Source organism: Gnatocerus cornutus, chromosome 10 (genome assembly GCF_029298725.1).
Source record: "Gnatocerus cornutus isolate USDA-ARS CGAHR chromosome 10, icGnaCorn1.1, whole genome shotgun sequence".
Classification (NCBI taxonomy): Eukaryota; Metazoa; Arthropoda; class Insecta; order Coleoptera; family Tenebrionidae; genus Gnatocerus; species Gnatocerus cornutus.
Genome location: NC_142242.1, coordinates 412,122 through 434,378, shown reverse-complemented (window position 1 = coordinate 434,378; position 22,257 = coordinate 412,122). Strand labels below are relative to the sequence as shown.

Here is a 22,257-nt window from a genome sequence, read left to right as displayed (position 1 = left end):
ACTTACTAGGCCAAACTTGCTAATAATTCAGGTAAAAGTTAGTCGGTATCGTTCATATGAAAAGCGGAGTTGTTCATGATTACATGCTTTTTTAATAAGGTCGATCGTATTGTTAATTTACGAATCGATTTGCCCTGCAGAGTTTACGAAAACATTGGAACGGCCACTGGCCTACGGGGCTGCATCAGAAAACTGAAAATTGGCCGTCGGCCAGTTGAACTACACGTCAACAGAGACAATTGGGTTTTGGACACAAGAGGCATTTCTGAATGCGCTGAAAATCCGTGTAAGGCGTCACCCTGCTTGAACAATGGAAAATGTGTTTTAATTACACCAGAAATGTATCGATGTGAATGTAGCCTTCATTACACTGGCGAATTTTGCGAGAAATCTATTGAACCTTGTCGATCGGATCCTTGCAAGTTTGGCTCCACCTGCATCGCTTTGAACTCCGACAATTATATTTGCCAATGTCCACCTGGTCGAACGGGGCTTCGCTGCGAAATGGGTAAGTTGAAGTTTTAATGGGCTTCTAGTTTTATTACTCTAATTTGTCTGAGTACGTACCGAGTTAGGTAATCAATGCACTAGAAAACAAAACGACTGCTAAACATGATCAGCCGTGAGAACCCCAATTATACCATTTACATAAACAGCTGCTTTTATACTCAGTACTTTGAAATTTATGGCCAAAGAGAACGCTCCTCTGTAAATTCACATTCCGACTCAAAATCTCAAATTCATCCTTCAGAGCTCGATTATGATTACAGTGAGCACTTTTCTTGAAATTAACCGCATAATCATCTTCATAGAACCGAGACAAAATCGGTCAATCGCGTCGCTTCCACTTTTCACTCTTTCAACGATTCTCTAGAAGTGGACTTTATCCTTTTTCTCCTCTACTTCTTAAAGTCTTCAAGTCCTGACACTCTGACACTCATTGTAATCCGTGCTGTTAGTACGACGGTATCTTTAAATTGTTTACAGTTCACGTTATCGTAAATTTTATGGGAAAAGTTGATTTTCCATTGTAGCTCGACAAGAGCATAAAATAGGATCTTTAACGTTTGAGTATGTAATCTTATTGTAGAAACATGTCCCAGTTTCCTCATCCGTTGTTATGAAGCTAGCACGATCTTAATAATTGTAGGGTTTCGTCAAAGAAGATCGATATGATGCTGGACGAGAGAACTGAGAGTAGCTGCCCAGATTATCTAAAATTTTCATGCGGTTACAAGATAACAAACTCGGGAAGGGAAATTCGGTACCGATCATAATTTCTTGCTGAAATAGCGCAAAGTATACAATTCCGATGAATCCTAATCGTAAGTCTCTAGAAAATAAAAATTTATTATGCGAAACACGCCGACTTGGGCTTTTAATTTGTCAAAAACTTTGGTGACCGAATTAATTGTAAGTGGATCGAGAGCTGTTGATACAGAGTTCGGGAAAAGTTAGAGGCAATAAAAGCGTTCTCTGTATAATGACATTAATGACATACTTAACGCTAACAATAGTAGTAAAACATGGCAAAAACTGGTTGGGGCCCTGACGGGAAAAGCACTATTTATTATTTTCCGCAGTTTTAAGAAAATGTCGTATAAAAATGTAAATTTTTTAATTAACGTTGATATGTGATCGCTTGTCTCGTTTGATGCCATTGAAGCCGGCAAAAAGCGACATGTGTGTCCATCCGCATACTAATGACACATTGTTTACGAAAGCTTTAGAATGTTTTAAGTAAATACAATGTCCAGTATGGAACTTGGAAAATTTGTGTTGTTTCAGAAGATAAATATGCAGGCATTGTGAATCCGGAATTCAATGGTTCGAGTTATATGCGCATAAGTCGATTACAAGGAGTTAAGAAGAGTTTTTCGATTGAAGTATATTTTATGCCAAAATCAGCTAATGGTTTAATACTATACAATGGCCAGATGAAAAATGGTCGTGGTGATTTTATTTCGTTGAACTTGGCACGTGGTCATTTACAATTTAGATTCAACTTAGGAAGCGGAATAGCAAATTTAACGTGAGTGATTTTTCTCAGCTTGAGAGCTTAATTACAAATGATATGCCTTAAATGTTCCAGAACTAAAGAGACTGTAAATATTGGGAAGTGGCACTGGGCCCGTATATTCCGGGACGGACGAGAAGGAATTTTACAATTGGATAATTCTAGCATAGTTCGTGGTTATTCCGGGACGCCACTAACAGAACTTAATCTGGAATTGCCGTTCTACATTGGATCTTTATCGTAATATACTTATTCACAAAATAGTGTGATTCGATCATCAACATGGTGTATACGTTTCAGAGCTTGGGATGAAGTGCATCGTTTATCTGGCGCATCTAAAGGATATAAGGGTGTAATACAAAGGATTCTCCTAAATGGAAAACCCCTTCCCATTTCGGGTAAATTGCCGGATTGCTCTTTTGATTCTAACAGGAACGGATGCGCGTTTAATGTCGGCTCATATGACGGATTACCATGTCCCATTTCCAAAAATCCTTGTTTAAATAATGGTCTATGTGTACCAGAACTCGATCAGTTTATATGCAAATGTCCCACCAACACCAAGGGAAAATACTGCGAGATATGTAAGATTTCTTTATCCCTTAATTCACGACTTTAACGGAAAAATTCCAGCTCAAGAGGAGACTCCCGCAATTAAATTTAACGGGGCCACTTTTCTCCAATTTAGAAACCGTGGATATAGAAGGTAACTTACTTTTACTATTACTAACTTCACTAACTCTAAATTACTAACAGTCATAATTTCACTAACGATGATTACCCTGACAACGAAGAAGATGATGTTGACACTCTTGAAGAAGAACTTGTCGATAATAACACTTATGATAGCGACGACGACGAGGAATATTACAATTTTGATTTCTATGATAATGGCAGGTAGGATTACTAACAATTAACTCCAATCTAATACTAATCAAATCACGTACGCTCTGCTGACCCTAACCATAACACACAACCAAACATTAAAGATAACAGATATCACAAAAACATCGTTTGACTCAATTTACATTTACACGACTCGCCAGTTGTTGCTATTTCAACCAACATTTTTTCAAAATTCCGCTTCAAAAAAAAACAACAATAAAAGAAATCCAATGAAAACACAAAAAACACGTGTATAAATTTGTTTATTAATTTTTTAATAAAACATTTTTTCAAAATTTGATCGTTTGTAGAAATTTTGCGTTTACAAGTATCGATTTCATTGCGCAAATGTTTCCAACGTGTAAAAGAACAATCTACTATTTGCCGAACCAGATTTTAATTTACTTTTTTAAATGAGCTAATAAAAAAATTTAATGTCAACAATCCATAAAATGGCCTTTTTTAAAACGCCATAACTAACCCGTTGATTAATTGCAGAAAATGAATGCCGCTATTTTATTTTACTCCACGGAAAACGAGATAGTTTCTAGATTTACAGTGTGTGTTATATGCAACCAACTGTACAAAACAACTCAGAAAAATCGTAATAAAACATTCTACACGCAAAAACTACAATAAAAGATCCACATACTTGTATGCAAATTAATCAATTTATCAATTATGATGACCGTTTAATGGTTTATTTCATAACACTGTTTCAAGACCACGATAAAAACCTTAGACTCATTAATGCATTTTTATTTATTTATTTAAATATTATTAAAGATACTAAAACACGTGCCAGGCGCTTGCTGTCGTTAACAGAATTACCTGATTTGTTTTGTTTTTCAGGAGGAAACCCGAACGTGGCAACAGATACGAAATTAAACTCCGCACGTTCGCAACCGACGCTCTTCTCCTTTGGAGAAGTAAAAACAGAAGTATTAAAGAAGACTATTTTTCTATAGCTATTGTTAATGGTCATCCCGAAATTAGTTATAATTTAGGAAAACAAGACGCGTTTTGGGCAATCAGGTAATTAAATTTGATAAAAGTAGTGTGGAAAACGCAATTTTTTAGATCCAAAACGAAAATTGACGACGGTAAGTGGCATATAATCCAAGTGAGAAGAAGGAAAAGGGCAGGATTTATTTCAATTGATGGGGAGCCCCCTGTGAAAGGCATCGCAAAATATGGTGCTATTTCGTTACGAACGAATTCAAAATTATGGATAGGTATGTTTTAAAGCGAAAAAAATGAGACTTGATGAGTTTTTTCTAGGTGGTACAACTAATTTACCCCAAGGATTGCCGTCAGCATATTACGCAGGATTCGAAGGGTGCATCCAACATATTTTAGTAAATTCCAAACCTTTGGACATGATGTCTAATGAATTAAATAAAATTAGCTTTTGTCATGATAACGAAATTTAACGGATGTAAATTTGTTGCATCGTGCAATAAATACTAAATGATGTAAAACTGTGAGACTGATATAACGTACTCCTCAATTTTCCATTTTAAAATTTAGCTTAGATATGATTATATGGTTGTATATAAATGTACTGTTGATAACTACGTGCAATTCTGTGTAGCATTCAAACAGGTTTGAGACATTGACTGCCACTTACAATGACTTTGTTACATATCAACTGTACAAAGATTTGACTTTTTTTCCAAAGTTACAAGCACAACTTGCTACTTAGTAACGTATAGAGCTAAGCTGTACAAATCTTATTTGTTCCTAGTAGTTGTAACCTATTATCTGTCATTTCTCAATCTTGGCAGTCAATGTATTTACTAGACGACAAAATAACAGTTAGGAGTGTTTTTGCAAAGCTATTTGTATCTAGTCTTGTATTTATTTCGGAACTGACTACTCCAGAATTTATTAAACGCTAGAAACAATGTTAAACCTGCCAATCCAAATATATATTACATGTTAATTCAGTTAAAACTTTAACGACGTTCTGACCTTGCCTTGACTAAATTTGACATTTCACCATTATTCGTTTTATGGCCAATGTTGAAATTTGTACATTATCTTCAAATGTTTAGATGTTACCCAGTTACAGAAACAACTGTGTGAATCCAATATCTATAAGTATTGTCTATTACTTGTTTTTTGGCAATAATTTTTATGGAAAAATATGCATATAATAAGAGGAGTTAATATGCTTGTATGTTATGTAAATAGCCAATATCATAGTTATTTTAGGTAATGTTAATTTATAGTGAAAGTTTAATTACGTATCGAAATATATAGATTGAAGACCTAAATTAATTAACGATAAGTTTGTTTTACTCATCATTTCTACTGTAGACTTCTGTACGATAAATGCTATAAAATATATTTTTTTCTTACCGAACTGTTTTACTCCGAAACCAAATTTCCCATACAGTATGATCCAAAAAAAATGTTTGACAGTTGACAGAGGTTAAACATAATAAAATACCCTCATCTACAACATTGGTAGTTTTGTTTATGCGCTGTTGGTTGCATTAAACCAATTTCACACGAGTAGTACTTTAATATATCTTGGAAAATTTATAGATTTAAAATGACAGCAGTGACCGTCTAATTCAAGGCAAGTCCTACATTTTCATTGCTTTTATTTCTCAAAAATAACTAAATATGAATTGACTTTTTTTGTATAATACTCTACCAACAAATTAAATTCAAATACGAGACGCTGAAAACTCGTAAGGGCCAATGAGAAATAAAAATATTTTAAGTAATGTGCCTTAATCATGTGTTAACTTGGCCAATTTTGCATTATAAAGTTTTCTGAACAACATGCCAATTGAAAAAGTGTCAGTTTGCTCCATATATTTAATCAAGAGCAGACATACCAAATATTTGGTTTTTTCCTTGACGCAACTTTAATAAATCATTACGAAGTGGTGAATGAGAGGAAATATACGGTAAGTGTTAATGTCAAAGTCCTGTCAATTTTTTAAGAACTCTCTTTTTGTAAACTATCCGGTTCTCTAGGTAAGTGCTTTACTTACATAACTCTCTGGAAAATAACATCCAAAAGTTTGCTAGGTATGTGACAAACAGCGTCACTTAGTGAAATGAATGCGTGGTACATATTCTGCAATAGTTTTCATTTTTAGTCTAAAGTTGAAGTCTCATTTGGCCCCGAGAAATCTTTATGCTCTGCTAGGCCGCAACACGCGTTAGACCTTATTTACCTCAGATACCTTATAAGCTCTTCCAGGTTTAAAAAATTTGCAAACTAAATCTGGATTGTGAACGGACAAGGTTGTTTTTTTAAATGCTCAAAACATAGTAAATACATGATAGGGTCGTTAATTTTTGCAATAAAATTAAAAATTCTTGTGACTAGCCACGTGTTTAAGAAAGTACGAAAAAATAATTCCTTTGAAGATAGAGATCCAGCACACGTAGGCATAAAAAATTAGTCAATAAATATTACATAATATGAGAATTCTTATTGATTTAAAAATATAAATTAACCCAAAGAGATGTGTTATGTTGTAATTACGAAGCATTGGTGTCTTTTGAGGCATGTCTTGTCAGTACTCAAATGAACAAAGAATCTTTACGACATCCTCAATGAAAAAGAGAACGTCCACCTTCAATGTCAAAACGACATCTTAACTATAATTGCTAGGCGTTAAAAGAAAGCATCGAATACAATTGGTCAACAGTGGTATTTTCCATAAATCTTCATGACGCAAGTAAAAAATCAAAGCTGCTGTCGTCCATCGTAACACTGACCCTGGAATACAATTCAAACAATTGGAACGCACATAATATCACGTTAATGTTAATTTGTTTATATCTCCAACGTGATTTAATAAAGAACATTAATACAACTCGTTACAATTATATAATTGTATCAAGAATGAACAAACCGTGGCGCAAAAGCGAAAGTATTAAACAAAACATCGAAGGTCGACCAGGTAAAGCCGACGGGTTCAGATTGTTCAGACTAGTCTTGTGGGAGAGGTATTTTGTTGTGCAGCTCCTGTAGAAAAATTCCAAAACATGTTCTTTGTTCTCAAAATACTAGAACTACGATCAATGATCAATGATGAGTAGAGTGTGCAAAAAGAGGGACGGATGGCCACAGGTAGGACTTTAAACATTTCATTAAAACTGATATAGTTCATTGATTTACTTGTATACTTTAAAGAACAATGATCAAAGTGATGTCACAAGTATTATGTCACTAAGAAAAGTGTGTCAAAGATGCTTAAGCAGGTCGAATATTTCAATTTCAATAAACGTTTAAATATAAAACTCATTTCATTGAGTAGTTGGTTCAACTTTACAGTACTGGTACCACTCTGGCACCAATTTGAACTGCCACTGCATTGTTGTGTAACTGTGAAATTAAGATGCACTTTCCATCGTGATAAATACCACGCAAGTACTAATTGTTTGCAACACTTATAATGTTTTTTTACAGATGTTATGGTTCCAAAAGCAATGTATGATGACTCCTTCGACAAATGTCTTTGGAACTTGCTGCTATATCTTGTGTTCATAATTCTGAGCCCCATTCTGCTGTTTATTGCTATATTTATTCCAAATATTTCTCTCTCGTTTATTAGACGAATATGTTATATAGAATTTGAGTCTGTTTAGTGTAAATAATGATAATGTACATATACTAAAGCAATAAATGTGATATTATTTTTATTCGTTCCGTGTTTTTGTCATCGACATTGAGGTGAGTTCTTGAGATAAATCATTCATTCGAATAGGTCTTGTAGGAGTTGAAGGTGAGGACGAGAGAAACTAAGAAAATTTCCTTCAGTGGAAAAGTACCAGAGGTAACGACATGAAACCAAACCAAACTATAAAACTAATTTATTAGTTTGGCTGTCAAATTTTGCGCGTTATTAGGTCCCAACTTTCACTGTGCAACACTGGTCATTTTTAGCAAAAAACAAAAAAAAACAAAAGTGTAGAATTTTTTTTAAATTTCACACTCAAATGTGCAATAATTTTACAGAGAGCCATCTATTGACCGATAGACCAAGCTGTCAAAATTAGAGAGAGAATACGTCTCACGACTTCAAGAACCTTGGAAGTTATTCTACAGATGTCGCTGCTAGTATTAGAAAAGAAACTGGCGGTAAGATAGTTTTTTAAAATTCTCTTTGGAAATTTTGGTTAAATCCGAGAAAATTCGTAAGCTGCGTCTGTAAAGCCGCGAGCTTTTGTAGTTTTTTCTCGTTGATCATCTGTTATCCTTCGATTAGCATATTGAGAACGGACTGAAAGGATCTGTTGAAAAAGGATGCCATACAAAATGGAGCTTTAGGGTGAAACTCCTCCCAACCGATTAATATTTCCCGCCTATATCCAAGGATTTGTAAGGCTCCAATGAGAAGAGGTCGTTACATTTCGAGGTTGGGCTTGAAAAGGCCTGCGTATCCATAACTTTTCTAGTATGATACACATTTTTGATCACACTCTCTAAGATAAACCGATTTGTAAAGTTAACTACAAAGCCAAGCCGACAATTCCATCACAAATAAGCCGACAGTGATTTTCTTTAGTGTGGTTCCTGAGATTAAAACGTTATGTATTGTGTAGTGTTGGTGCACGAATAAACAGCACGCGTAAAGAACTAAGGAAATTTATTTTTGAATTTGTCATGTGGCACAAATGGATAACAAGAACCACTTAAAAGTCGGCTGGAAACGCAGGTAATTTTTTCCGATTTTTGAATTTTGAGAGCTGGATATGTTTTTGGGCCCAGTTTAATTAAACGTATTTTATAAAAATATCGATCCAGGGATGAATAAATTTAATTTGACTTCAAAGTAGATGTGATAAATGATTTTGGTTTGTTCGTCTATTTGGTTGCTATTAATTATCAGTGTCAGCTGCATAATCGAACATAAAAGACCTTATTACATACACTGTATAGATAAGTTTAATAAATTTCTTGTATACAATAGTGGCCGCATGGTGAATAATTAATATTTATTACTCAAACATTATTCAATACAGTTCACAATGATTTTTACACAGCGAAACTGCAAACAATTGTTTAACGCAAAAAATAACCAACTCTAACTGTATTACCTTACCTTACCTTACCTTACCTTACCTTACCTTCATTAAACTAATAGAAGAATGAATGTCTTTCTTAATACCTTAATATATCTTTACACCTTTTGTCAAGAGCCGCCGGTATCCAACAAATGGTTACTTCTTCGGCTTCGTGGAAAGTTTGTTTGATTTATATTTACTAAACACATTACTCATTTTCGGCGGAAACCACAAAAGCGGTCCTCATTTTCAATACAAGTTATGTAAATTAAGCCCAAATTATTAGTAAAATACGAGCTTACCGAATCTGCTTCAATTTCCAGATCTATAGATTATCTTTTATAGATCTATAAAACAGCCAAAGAAGCTTTTCCTTGAAGTGACTTATGATTTACTACCCATAAAAGTCCAATTTGACTCTTAATATTTGTCCAGAATACCGATCAAATCATAATCAAATCGAACTTTGCATATTTCATAAACAAGCAAAATAACGTCACTATAAATTCGAAACAGACAATCTAACGACTCCGTGGGAAAACAACTCTATTGATAAATTTATACAAAATTCCCCATTGCTGATTATAAGGAAATCTGAATTTATACATTTTCCCACTAAACTGGATTAAGGGCAGTTAAATTAAGTCTTTAACTTAAAATAAATATTTAATTCAGTTTTAAAACGCAAGTCACTGGCCGGTAGAATGTTAAAAAACGTTAATAAATAGAGCAAAATAAAAAACATAGCAACTATCCATCTGTCCAACAATAAGTGTCCGATTTGAAGATAGCTCCATCAAAATTATGACCGATCTCCTGAGAAAACTAACACAAACTAAGCAAAATAATGGTGAATTTAATTAAATTTATGTAGCCGAAGCATAACACACATTTCTTATGTAATTTGTACTTTTTTATTGAGATAATGTGCACTTAATTACGCTCAAAAAATCTTAAATCGGATGGAGTATTTTTCTACAATTTAAAATCACTAATCCTCTAAACTCAAAACCTTAAAAATTTTTGAAATCTTCAGCCTGAAAAAGTAATAAATCTAAAATTTTCGAAATTCAGAAATCTGGCTAATAATAATTTAACTTTGAAATTCGGATGTTTAGTGTGCAAATTGAATAAATAAGAGGAAGTTGCATCACAATAAATACCAACTAAAAAAAAACGTATGAGCAATGATTGATCTGTATAATTTACAATTATTGCAGTGAATTTCCGGCACGTGACATTGGTTAGAAAAGTCTGAAATCTCGATTTTTCACGTGTAAACAATATTATTGTATGGTATTACAAATGGCAAATTATAAGGGTTAATTAGTGTATGTAGCACTTTTCCGCTCGTAATTAGCCATTTAGACATATCTGTCGTCTATTTTACGAAAACTAGAAACATGTGCAAATAAACAATAATCGCTTAGGTCATTATTTTAATTACTATCTGTCGAGCGTAATGGTAATAGAATTATAATGGCCGCCGGTAGTCATGGCATATCATTAGCACCCGCTTAATTTAAACATTGTTTTCGCTGGTAATTAGTTAATAAAGTAATTTGTTTAGCGGCACTTGACTTCATCCCCGAAAAAATAAATAAATTGGCTTATATGATGTCTTAGAATGAGTAGGATGAAACCCTATTAGTGAGAGCGTGAGTGGCGGCTCTTACTCTGTTCTTTTGTGTTGATAATATTCCGACATCAACCACTGTTTACATAGTTGTAGTAACACATTTTGAGGAAGTTTTAATAGGATCTTTACAACCCTCGACAAGTCTCCCAGGGTTTGAACGACCCCAAATATCGCTTAATAATAAGGACACAATGACAATATCTCGGCTAAAATCGGGTGGTTTGCCGGAGGGCGCGTGGCGGCTTGTGTATACAGAAAATATAATCGACACGCTCTGTACTTTTTTCAAGGCGACTTAATTTAATGCACATTGTTTCGTGCCAAAAGTGGAAAAAAAATCGCAGATTAATTAGCCACCAAACACGGCTCTGTTATTTTGGTCATTTCTCTAGATGCGTATCGAAAGATTTAAGTCAACAAAACATTTGCAATGAATTTTTTACTGAAACGAAATTGACAAAAAAACGCTTAAACCTTACTTTTACCACGAATTCCATATTCTTCGCAAAAAATAACGATAAAACCTCTTCACTGTGCAAAAAACATACAGGCAGATAGTACTCATTAATATGAAGAATAATTTCCCTTCGAATAAGTTAATTTCTCTCTGCTTATCTAAAAATTAAATTATTTTCCTTCGCTTTCTGGCTTTCATCTTTGTGAATTTTCGATTGATTTCCATTTGTAACATATTGCCCAATGGATTACTGACAAAAGTTCTGTTCAATTGTTGTCTTTTAATTTTATAAACGTAAAAATTGTTGCCAAATTACTCTGATAAATGTTCCAATTTTCAAATATAAAATAATAAGAATGTGTGTAAAATTAGCTTAATTGTGTGCTTGCTTTCTCCTCTACATCAAACAAAATCTGCTCCCCTATCAATGAGAAAGCGGTTAACAATGAAGTTACATTTGGCATTTCTCACTAATGCAGAGCTTGTGATACAAGGGGAGTATCTCAATGTGCAATTTGTGAAATGGACTTAATTTGTCACACTTTTATTTACAGTGGTTGACGACACTCTTTTCAGATAAATATTTACCTCGTAAATTATTGGATTACTTAAATTATCACATACTAAGAAATCCACTTATTTGTTTCGTATAAAAGAAATCACTTTGTATAGTGATTTACAACAAATGTGGCTACAATACTTGTACTTTTATTTAATTGCGGTTACTAAATTGAAAACTGACATTTTAATACGACAACTAATCAAGTTTAACGACAATTGTAAAAGTTACTAAGCATAATTTACTCAAACGTAGTGTAAGACACCATGTTAGAAGTACAAATTCATGTACCAGAACATTAAATTATCATTGTACGCCAAGTTTCCAGCAATTAACAGTAATGTTTTCCAGGCATTCGTAATTGGAAACAATCGCAAACAAAATATAATAATTAATTTAACTCCGAAAATAATACAAGGGACCAGGGGGTATTATGGCCCACTCAAGGGTTGGCAATTTTTGTAACCGCCAAAATGTGGCCTCGATTCTCAAATTGTTAGGAACAAAAATATAAACTCTTTAGTATACATAAGTTGCTGTTTCCTCCCCAAATTTTATCGCTGTAGTGCTAACACAACCAAAGGTACAATTTTTTTTACGGATTGTTGAAGTTTTTGGGTTCTAATATCTGTGTCTTTTTCTCCAGAATTTTGTAATTTGTGCTGTAGCGCACACTCAACCAAAGATACAATTTTTTATACAATTTTGAAGCTTTTTAGTTCGTCCTAAAAATAAAAAAATTAAATACAGCATCTTTTGCTCCAAAATTTTGTAATCGCAAACAGTTCATAAATGATTTCAGAGTAGTAGTAACCTCACCAAATTTCATCGCTGTAATGCGAACACAATCAAAGATACAATTTTTTTTATATAATTTTGAAACTTTTGACATCGTCTCTAAACTAAAAATTTCTAAAATCTGTGTCGTTTGCTCCAAAATTTTGTAATTTCGGACAGTTGATAAATAAGTTAAAAGTAGCGACCTCCCTAAATTTCATCGCTGTAGCGCTCACATAACCAAATATACAATTTTGTTTTTAGAATTTTGAAACATTTTGATTCGTCCTAAAAATAAAAAATTCTAAAATCTGCATCTTTAGCTCCAAAATTTTGTAATTTCGGACAGTTTATAAATAAGTTAAGAGTAGCAACGTCCCCAAATTTCATCGCCGTAATGCGAACACAATCAAAGATACATTTTTTTTATATACACTACCGCTCAAAAGTATTTGCCCACTTAAAAATATTAATAATTCTATTGCGATTTCGCAGTTATTTCTGCTGATTCTGTGGTAAGAGAGATAATCATCGCACGCGTTTCCACACCTAACTTTAACGTTTCTGTACAAAACTGTCACTAATTTTTTGAGAAAAAATGGAGAACAATAAACTTCCGCAACCACAAATTAAAGAAGTTTTGTTGTTAAAACCCTTCACAATATTAATAAAACGGTAAACGTCAATCAACACTTTAGTTTTTGCATTTATAGGCTAATGAATTGTAAAAACATGTAAGACGATAACTTTTTCAAAATTTTTAAAAGTACATTAAAAAAATAAAAAAATTGATATTTTCTAAAATATCAAAAAAAGAAAAAAATTGCTGAAGAAAGAAATTATTTTGGAGTTACTTAAAAAAATGTTTGTCTCTAAACTAAAAATTTCTAAAATCTGTGGCTTTTGCTCCCGAATTTTGTAATTTCGGACAGTTAATAAGTATGTTTAGAGTAGCAACCTCACCAAATTTCATTGCTGTAGCTCTCATACAACCAAAGATACAATTTTGTTTATAAAATTTCGAAGCTCTTTGGTTCGTCCAAAAAATAAAAATTCTAAAATCTGCATCTTTTTCTCCAAAATTTTGTAATTTCGGACAGTTCATAAATGAGTTAAGAGTAGCAACCTCACCAAATTTCATCGTTGTAGTGCTAACACTACCAAAGAATTTTTATAAAATTTTATATCTTTTGGATTTGTCCTCAAATGAAAATTTTTAAAATCTGCGTCTTTTGCTCCAAAATTTTGTAATTTGACACAGTTAATAATTAAGTTAAAAGTAGCAACCTCCTAAAATTTTATCGCCGTAACGTTACCACAACCAAAAATACATGATTTTCCATTTAATGAGTCCGCTGTTGAAGAACCGGGCCATAATACCCTCCAGTACCTTACATGTCCTTTAAATTTGTTTTTTTCTGAACTGAAGTCCACAAATTTAAAGTTGATTTGCAACAAAACGTATAAATCAGGCACACAATTTGTAAAATCCATATTTACAGTCAGAAGATCTGTGTCGGGTTTTGTGCAAAGGTGAAGTTATTCAGCTGTAAAAAATTATAATTCTAAATTTACGACCTTCTTTATAAGATATCAAAAATTTAACGATCATTTTATAAAGCAAACACCATCACTGGGTTATTAGTGCTATTTCTGGCTATTAACTGACCGCTTTTTCCCCGCTTATGTTCTTTATTTATTTAAATGGTTTTCAGCTTAAAGTATCTGATAATAGAAACGAAAATTTACGTGGACTTTTATTTTACCAAGCTTGAGCGAATATCGTGCCATTTATTGAGATTGTTCACATTATCTTGCGAGGGTGTTGCTATTACACCGAAAAAGCGTATATCCTCTACAAAGGTCGATAGAGGGTTGGGGTGAGTTTTGAAATAAACTTCCCGCCATGATTAACGTGACACCCCAAAATAATAATCACTAAACACGACAATAAAACCGACTTTCCGAGTTTAACACAAATATTGACTCTGAGTTAAAACGCAATTTTTAATCTTTACACAAAATCATTAATATGCTAATCAAGCACAACCATAAAAGTCAAAAATCTGTTTTTAATTAAAAGTAAAACCAGTAGTGACCACGTATTAATTTTATAGTCAGGAAGCTAGGTTTGTCTAGTTAAAAATAGCAGCTTTTATTCGCTAATTATTAAAACGTTAAACTTTACACAAACACGTGTTTCGTGTTTCAGTAAACAATGTTCGTTTTTAAAAATCCATAATAGAGTATGTTCAGCGATCTCTGATATTATTGTGTGTAATAATTTGTTTGATAAACCCAGTTAATTAGAACGATGGTTATCGGAAGCAAAGTTTACACGAAAGCCAAAACTCGGCTTCCAACAAACGAAAAAAGCTCATAACATAAATGATTTTTATTTTATTCAGCCTGTAATTTTATGTTATCTACTCGCACAATAAACATAAATACCCTTTTTCAACGGTAATTTCATTATAAATAGAAAAACCGGCACACAACAGTTACGCAATGTTCTCGTTTCGAAAATATTTCCAGTTTCATACGACCACCACAATGAACTCATTTCTATTGTAATTTGTAACTTTGCTTACTTACTTATGATTTCACAAAACAATCAGAAATACACTTAAATGGTGATTAAAAACTGCTGAAATGACGTCATCATCGATGAATTATATGCCTCTCCATGAAAATTTATTAGCTATAAAGTATTACAAAACTTCATTGTTCTTCTTATTAACTAATTGTTATGAGGATTTTAAGCATAAGGCCAAGTGGCAAATATAACTCTTAAAAAATGACTGCGCTCAAGACGGAATTCAATTATGTGTAAATTTATTATCAAATAAACACAAATAGTCGTAAAATAGCTCAAATCTTTTTCATAGTTTCCAATTTGGAATCTCATTATAAGCACATGCTCGAGTTCAATTTCGCCGGTGGTAATAAGTCGATTTCTGTTGTTACAAGCACATCAAATTAAGAATGTGAAAAATTTGCATCTGACTGTCAGCAGTGGATATTTAAAATAATTGTAGTGCCATCAGTCTACCTTTGTTCTAGTATTTAAATATACCTGCATACATTTCGCGTCAACGGTATTAAAATGATGACAATTAAACTGTCGTTACTAAAATAATATCGAGAATTTAAGACGATTTATGATCGGAAGTGAACTCTTATAAAAATCAAAGTAGCATCATACATATTTCAATATTTGCATAATTGATAAACGCGAATATTTAACAGCCCCCATGTTTTCCAGACTTAAGTCCAATGAATTTATAGTTAGATATTTTTGTCATTTAGGTTATTAAGTGAACAGCGGTTCTGATTCAAAGCATTTGCTAAACAAAAATTAAGACCAGTAAAATACCTAGTGGGTATAATCATCATAAATTATCCGTGTATGTATTACACCTTCTAAACCGTTTGCTATTAAATTGAAGTTTAATATTTGCTTTGACTTAAGTTGCGGGTATAATTCTTTACCTCGACTTCCTTTGATGTTACATAAGTTATCAGGTGCACTGAGTTTGAATTTATTCTAGATGTATGCAATATACGAATTACAGGTGTGTTACTCTTGCAACTTGAAGCAAAAACCATACCTTTCTATAACGGAAAGGAGGAATTAATAGGGTTGTTGAACAATTATGCGGGTAAAAAGATTACAAATAGTTTAAGTGTTTGCAAGTTTTTTCAAACACCGATGACATTCTATAATTAGGTAATTGGCGGCGGAAGCTTGCATGTGCCAATCTTCACACAACAAAAGACCCAAACAGAAATAATAAACTTGACTTCTTACTCTACAATTTTCACTAAACAATGTAATTTTTTGCAGAAATGCCAAGGCCACCTCGTGAAACCTACGGAGACCAGAAACCGCCCTACTCGTACATATCCCTAACAGCAATGGCTATATGGAGTTCCCCGGAGAAGATGCTGCCGTTGTCGGAAATCTACCGCTTCATAACCGACCGATTTCCTTACTACCGCCGAAACACTCAGCGTTGGCAAAACTCTCTAAGACACAATCTTTCCTTCAACGATTGTTTTATTAAGATCCCAAGACGTCCCGATCGTCCTGGAAAAGGAGCATTCTGGGCTCTTCACCCTTCAGCTTTAGACATGTTTGAAAATGGAAGTTTTCTGCGACGACGAAAACGTTTCAAACTCCCGAAACACGTCCATGAAGAACTAGACAGTCTTTCGAAATTAAATAGTTCCTTTATGGCTGGACAGTCTATTAGTCCAAACCCTTCGACTTGTGTACCAAACGTTCCTCCAATTCTATGTCCAACGACTTCAGAACTACCTACTTCTCTACCTCCTATCACACCCATTACAACAACTCCTGCACCAAAATCATTTAGTATTGATAGCATCATCAACGCCAATAAAACAACACCATCGACGCAGAGCCAGTTTCCTTCTATACCACCCATACAAACGTTTCCTAATTTGTCTTGGGTCAACATGGTAACTCCTTCTACTTCAACAGACGTGCAGAATAGAGACGACTTGATTCTAGCCCAACAAGCGGCGTTTTTTGAGTACGCTGCTGCAATTTTCTCTATCAATTCTTCAAGTACCGCGAAAAGAGGCAGTGGAGTCATACGACCTCTTCCTATTATGCCAAGTGCTCTATATCCGGCTTCGTGCCACTCAGTACCAGTACCAGTGCAATACTCGTTCTGCATGCCAAATGTGCGTAACATAGAATATGAGACTGAACATGAATGTGATAGAAACGTCCCAGACAAAAATATCTCAAACTATCTTATATCACATAGTGGACAAGAGGATAACATTGAGATATCTTCATCATCTTCGGAGGAAACCACCAACGTGTAAATAGTAGTTGCGTTATTGTGTATAACTGTGTTATTGTATTTAATTTCTGATAGATAATTTAAATAAAAATTGATGAGAAAATGCCGCTTTTCTGTCCCTTAGAATCACACAATCAAGTTTCTGTTTCTAATTCTCCTAAAGTTTAGCCTTTAGAATGGTAATAGCCCCGAAATTTGAGTTATTGAATTAATAACAGCTATCTGCATCCCTTATCTTAAGATATGACTAATCCCGATAAAGACTGTTTCCAATACAACAGCAGGTCAATAATTATAATAGGTCCGTTTTTATCTAACAGCCCATTTTTCTTGCCAGGTGTTAGTGATTTAATTTGCGGGCCAGTTCAGTCGGTTCCGTAAAACGATCACCTTTTTTGAACGACCAACCAATTTAAATTTAAATTATCAAAAAAATATATACAGTGGACGAGAGGAAGTAAGATGGGAGGAGTCATTATTAAAGATAGCACAATTTGAATAAAAAAAGAGTAATATAATTAAGAAATTAAGTATTTGTAATGCAAAAGTTTCCTTTAGTTCGATTTAACTCGGTTAATTTTTTTCGTGACTTTAAAGTAAGTAATTTAGTTATGCAAAATTGTAATGTAAAATTTAAAATTCCGCCTTCTACCTCCATGTTCTTAGAGCCACCTGTAGCAAGAATTCAGTGAGCCCTCATTTAATTATCGTTAATAAAGTTACAATTTGCCTTCAAAATTGCTTGAATATTTTAAAATAAATTCTCCTTATTTTAATAAGGAAGTTAATACAAAAATTTTATTATTGTATTTATTATGCACGGGGCGGTTGATGGTCACAATGCACGCAATTTTAACAACTATAAGAAAAGAATATTGCAGTGTAATAAGACTAATAAGCAATATTCAACCTGGTTCTTAACAAAATAACAATAATTGAGAGGGTTGCGTATAACCGTGTTAGAATAAAATTATTTCTGCCAGAAAATGCGTATTATTAATGCATTAGTGCCGCGATATTAACTTATTTAAATAACCCTGAAACTGTCGGTTCTATTTCCAAGCATAATTGCTCGAAATATTTTTTATGCAAACATAATAGAACGATTTTTTCTTCGAAACTCCCGGGACTAAATACAAAAAGAACAAATTTAGCATTCTTGTAGTGTTCCGAATTAATTCTATTAAACGACAACGCGGAAAATCTCAAGCGGGAAATGCTTTTGTGGTTTTTAAAACGTTCATATTGAATTAATTCTTTTAGCATCAACCTCAGCGAACTCGGAAATCATTTAAATGTGAATTATTCATTGTTTTCCTTGACCATAAAAGCCAAGTTTTACGTGACACGCAGTTTTGTTTAATTTCAACGAAAATATATTTCCACAAACATCTCCGTTTAAATAATTTATAGCCGATACGGTTATTTTTTATTCGGAAAATACATTCACATCTTAAATATGACCTCCATTATCATTAATTTCACACATCTTTCACCGTAAAATCATTAAATTGTCACTGATTTTTCGAATTACGGCTCGATTAATAATTATTTCATTAGAGCGGCGGCGTGGCTGATTAAAACTGTGATGAAACTAATTCCAAGTTGGAGATTTTACAATTTTAATCAGTGAGATGACAATTAGGAGTCAAATTTAGCAGTTATTTCACTTTTAATTGGTAAATTACATTTTGATCCTAGTTCTGTTACAATTAAGAATATGATTAATTACGAACATGCTGCAAGAAATGTCAATCATGTTGCTAATAATACTGTTACAAAAACATTAAATTACTGAAAAATGGTCATAAAAGGAAGCTTCGTTCACGTCGGTTCTAAGATTTATAAAAAAAATGACGAGGGTCCTGTTCAACCCGAACTATATAATTAAGCTTCGTTCAAAATTAAATTTAATGTTATTCCACTTTTGATAATTAAAATAGGTGTTTATCAAGTCGTTTTGTTTGCATAATTGTATAGTATATTCATTTTTGTGGTGGTTACTAGTAATAAGTCTACAATTAAGTCAAGCATTTGCCTATTTAATTACAATAGACAACGAAAATTCATAGTAATATTTTATGATTAATTACCATGATTTCGTAAAAAGTTTCCGAAAAAGTAAGATCTCTGAGCTTTCATAAGTCCACTAATCACGAGGACTTATGCAGACGAAGAAACAAAAAGAAATTAACTGGAGAACACCATGTAATTATTTCACCCCGCAAATGTTTTTTACATTTTGCCCGAAGCCCAAAGTACAAGCTGATTATTGATGAAATACTGTTATTAAAATTCAGAGGAAATGAAGTAACCGAACAAAACAAAACCGCAAAATAGATATAATCCGATCGCTAATTTAATGACAATTTCCTGTAAGACTCACAATCAAATCTAAAAGGATAGTTTGTTCATATTTCACTAAAGTGCCGTTAAAAAGTGCCACATAAATTAACTTGAGGTTAAATGTCAAATATTTTGAATTGTGCACTTGTAGGTTTACCGGCAAAACCTCACTGTAACCATGTCCAAGAGTTACAATGTAACCACAATGGCGGGGAATTTCTTAGACGAGTTAAAAAGATTTATGTGTCACGTGACTACTTTCAAGCCGCCACAGCCAAAATAACCAATTTCAACAGAAAGTCACAATGTGTATATTAAATGTAAATTTCGTAATCATCTAAATCTGAGATTATTTTAATCATTTGAGCGCCCGTGGATCATAATTGAGTATTTTTAACTTACAGACGGTAAAAACGCTCTCTTGTTTTATAAAAGGCACTAATTAGCAATTTTCTGGATTCTTATCGCGTTCGATGAAAGATAAAACAATAAGATTGAGTTAGTCTTCAGCACAATGTGTGTAAAATGGATGGAGCTTCATTTTTGTTCTATTTTACAACGAATTAGAAAAATTTTTCAGGGCTTGAATTACTTCGTTTTTCCGCGTAATTATAGTAAATTATAATTGTATTATCTCCCCCCGTTTCCAGAGTATCTTATCACATGTTGATAAATATTAAATTATTATTTAAAGCGGTTAGACCAGCGAAAATGTAAATACATATGTGGTTCTTTTCGAAGATCGAGGAATGAGTTTTAACGATGAAACGTGAAGAATGGTTCTTTATAGTGTATTTCGTGTGAAATAAAAGTGCGTTGTAAGAGGAGGGTTTCGGATCAATTTGGGCCGAAAAGAGTCGAAAGAAGCATGTAATAGACCATAAAATGATATAAAATTTCAATTTGTAGGTGAATTAAATAGAAGAACTGTATAAGTGAAGTAAAGAAGTGTCGGTATATGTAGTAATTTTAGAATTCCATGCCACATGAGTCTCGTACGGAATGTTATTTACGAGCAATAGGTATGCATTGTTTTAAATTTAATCTTGTGATGAAACCGGCCCTGTAATTGGGGTTGATGAGACCGAGTGAGGTGTGAGTTGAAACGCTAACACCTGTGCAGAGCCTGAGGCATTCGATGCGTGCTGGCATGCTTAGGATACCTAAACTGGCAGTGCTTTAAACTCCATCAGAGGCAAGGCGGTACACATAAAAAGATATTTATAACCATATGCCACAAACATTTATAATAAAAAATAATAAAAATAAGCCGATATTAATTGAAAATCTTCACTTAATCATTTTGCATGCCAATTCTAATACTATTCTCGAAGCTTTCAAAGCACGACCACCGATCATTTTCACACAAAAGCTCCATAATTGCCATTCCTATTTTATTATTGCGCGTCTTCCGTCGAAGGCAATTAAACAAACAAAATACTTTAACGGCGGTATATTGCTTTTACTCTGCTTGCATTTTCGAAACTGTCACTTCGGCCATAACGCAATTTCACGCCTCACCCACAAAATAATCGCATTTGAGACGAGACCAGATAACCAATTATTAATTACTCACCCCACCCACTATAACCAGCTTCAAAACGAACTGTTTGCAGCTCGCCGCTTATTCCAAATCACACAAAAGCACACTTATTTTTATACAAATATTTTTATCAAGATCGTTATTCATTTATGGATGTTTCTCTGACTATAATTAAATTCGTACTCAAATTCCACAGATTCCAACAATTTATTTTTAAACGGGTCAGTCAAAAAAAAAACACCACCTAGGCGACAAAAATAACCAGAAGATTTATTATTTCAGTTTTATATGGTAATAAAATATTCAAATTTAAATAATAAAAATATTCTATTAGATTAGTTATAATTAACAATCATAATAAATTAAGGACTGTTGGAATTTTTAAGTATTGTTATGATTATTAATTTAAAATTTCAGACTCCCAAATTAATTTGACAGTTACGCAAAAAGTATTTTAGCTTATTTCTGAATTTATTTAGAATCTTAAAATACTTCTATGTTATAAATTCGTTGTAAAGAATGTTTGTATCTTTAAATGCTTAAAATTTTTTAATTTTTAATTACTTTACACCTTAATATTTTAAAGTTTATCTAATTGTTCTGTTCTTATAGATATGAATTCAGCTTGGTTGCGTCGGATCTTGTCGTTTTTAGATTCTTTCCATTTAAATTTTTATAAACTTCACGAAATATTTTTTTTTTGTATATTTATTGCCATCTCTAGAATCTAGAAGATTTATATTACGAACGACTCGCAGTTTTCTAGAGTGTTAGTTTAGGTCCATAAATGTTTTTCAAACAATAATTTTATTGTCAGTTGCAATTGTGACTTTAAGTATAAGAATTTCAAAGTTCCAATTAATTTACCGCTCCAGTTAGAGACAAAAACTTATTTTACCAAGATGGGTCGTTACAAAAAATAAAATGGGGTAAATTGTTATGCGGTAAAAGTTTTAGAGTTTTATATTTTCTGTAGTTTTCATGTTTAAAGCTCTTGCAATCGTTTCATGGTTTTCTGCTTTTCAAAGATGTTCAAAACTTAAAAAACAAAACTAAAAAATGTTCCTTCATGTGTCTTGTACAAGTAATGACCAATTTCACGTTTGCATACACTTTTTAAGTAATTAGTAGAGCTTCTGCATGAATTAAATAACTAC

General features: G+C 33.0%; 3 protein-coding genes across 14 annotated transcripts in view; all 3 read left to right on the top strand.

Annotated features, from left to right (window-relative positions):
* LOC148166914 (agrin-like) overlaps positions 1–5,266 on the top strand; it is a 122,342-nt gene extending 117,076 nt beyond the window's left edge. For 11 of the 12 annotated variants that reach the window (XM_088048331.1, XM_088048328.1, XM_088048329.1 and 8 more), the window contains 9 exons: positions 141–508; positions 1,789–2,032; positions 2,093–2,257; positions 2,318–2,601; positions 2,651–2,723; positions 2,774–2,914; positions 3,755–3,937; positions 3,983–4,137; positions 4,184–5,266. In XM_088048331.1, coding sequence (XP_087904457.1) covers positions 141–508; positions 1,789–2,032; positions 2,093–2,257; positions 2,318–2,601; positions 2,651–2,723; positions 2,774–2,914; positions 3,755–3,937; positions 3,983–4,137; positions 4,184–4,335 — 1,765 coding nt within the window. In that variant the 3' untranslated portion in view covers positions 4,336–5,266. The remainder of the gene's footprint in view (positions 1–140; positions 509–1,788; positions 2,033–2,092; positions 2,258–2,317; positions 2,602–2,650; positions 2,724–2,773; positions 2,915–3,754; positions 3,938–3,982; positions 4,138–4,183) is intronic. The other variant, XM_088048332.1, reaches the window with a different exon arrangement.
* A 1,744-nt stretch (positions 5,267–7,010) lies between these two features.
* Positions 7,011–7,576, top strand: LOC148166913 (uncharacterized). Its single transcript, XM_088047768.1, has 2 exons — positions 7,011–7,286; positions 7,344–7,576. The coding sequence occupies exons 1-2, from the start codon at positions 7,124–7,126 to the stop codon at positions 7,520–7,522; spliced, it is 342 nt and encodes a 113-aa protein (XP_087903894.1). The 5' UTR covers positions 7,011–7,123; the 3' UTR covers positions 7,523–7,576.
* Positions 7,577–8,255: 679 nt separating this feature from the next.
* LOC148166912 (uncharacterized) lies at positions 8,256–17,314 on the top strand. Its single transcript, XM_088047552.1, has 2 exons — positions 8,256–8,592; positions 16,221–17,314. The coding sequence occupies exon 2, from the start codon at positions 16,223–16,225 to the stop codon at positions 17,231–17,233; it is 1,011 nt and encodes a 336-aa protein (XP_087903678.1). The 5' UTR covers positions 8,256–8,592; positions 16,221–16,222; the 3' UTR covers positions 17,234–17,314.
* Positions 17,315–22,257: the final 4,943 nt, after the last annotated feature.

Bases quoted from the DNA above. Each gene is read 5' to 3' on its own strand.
- LOC148166913 (XM_088047768.1), top strand. From the start codon at position 7,124: ATGCTTAAGCAGGTCGAATATTTCAATTTCAATAAACGTTTAAATATA. The intron at 7,287-7,343 runs GTGATAAATACC...GTTTTTTTACAG, and splicing joins ATTAAGATGCACTTTCCATC to ATGTTATGGTTCCAAAAGCA.
- LOC148166912 (XM_088047552.1), top strand. From the start codon at position 16,223: ATGCCAAGGCCACCTCGTGAAACCTACGGAGACCAGAAACCGCCCTAC.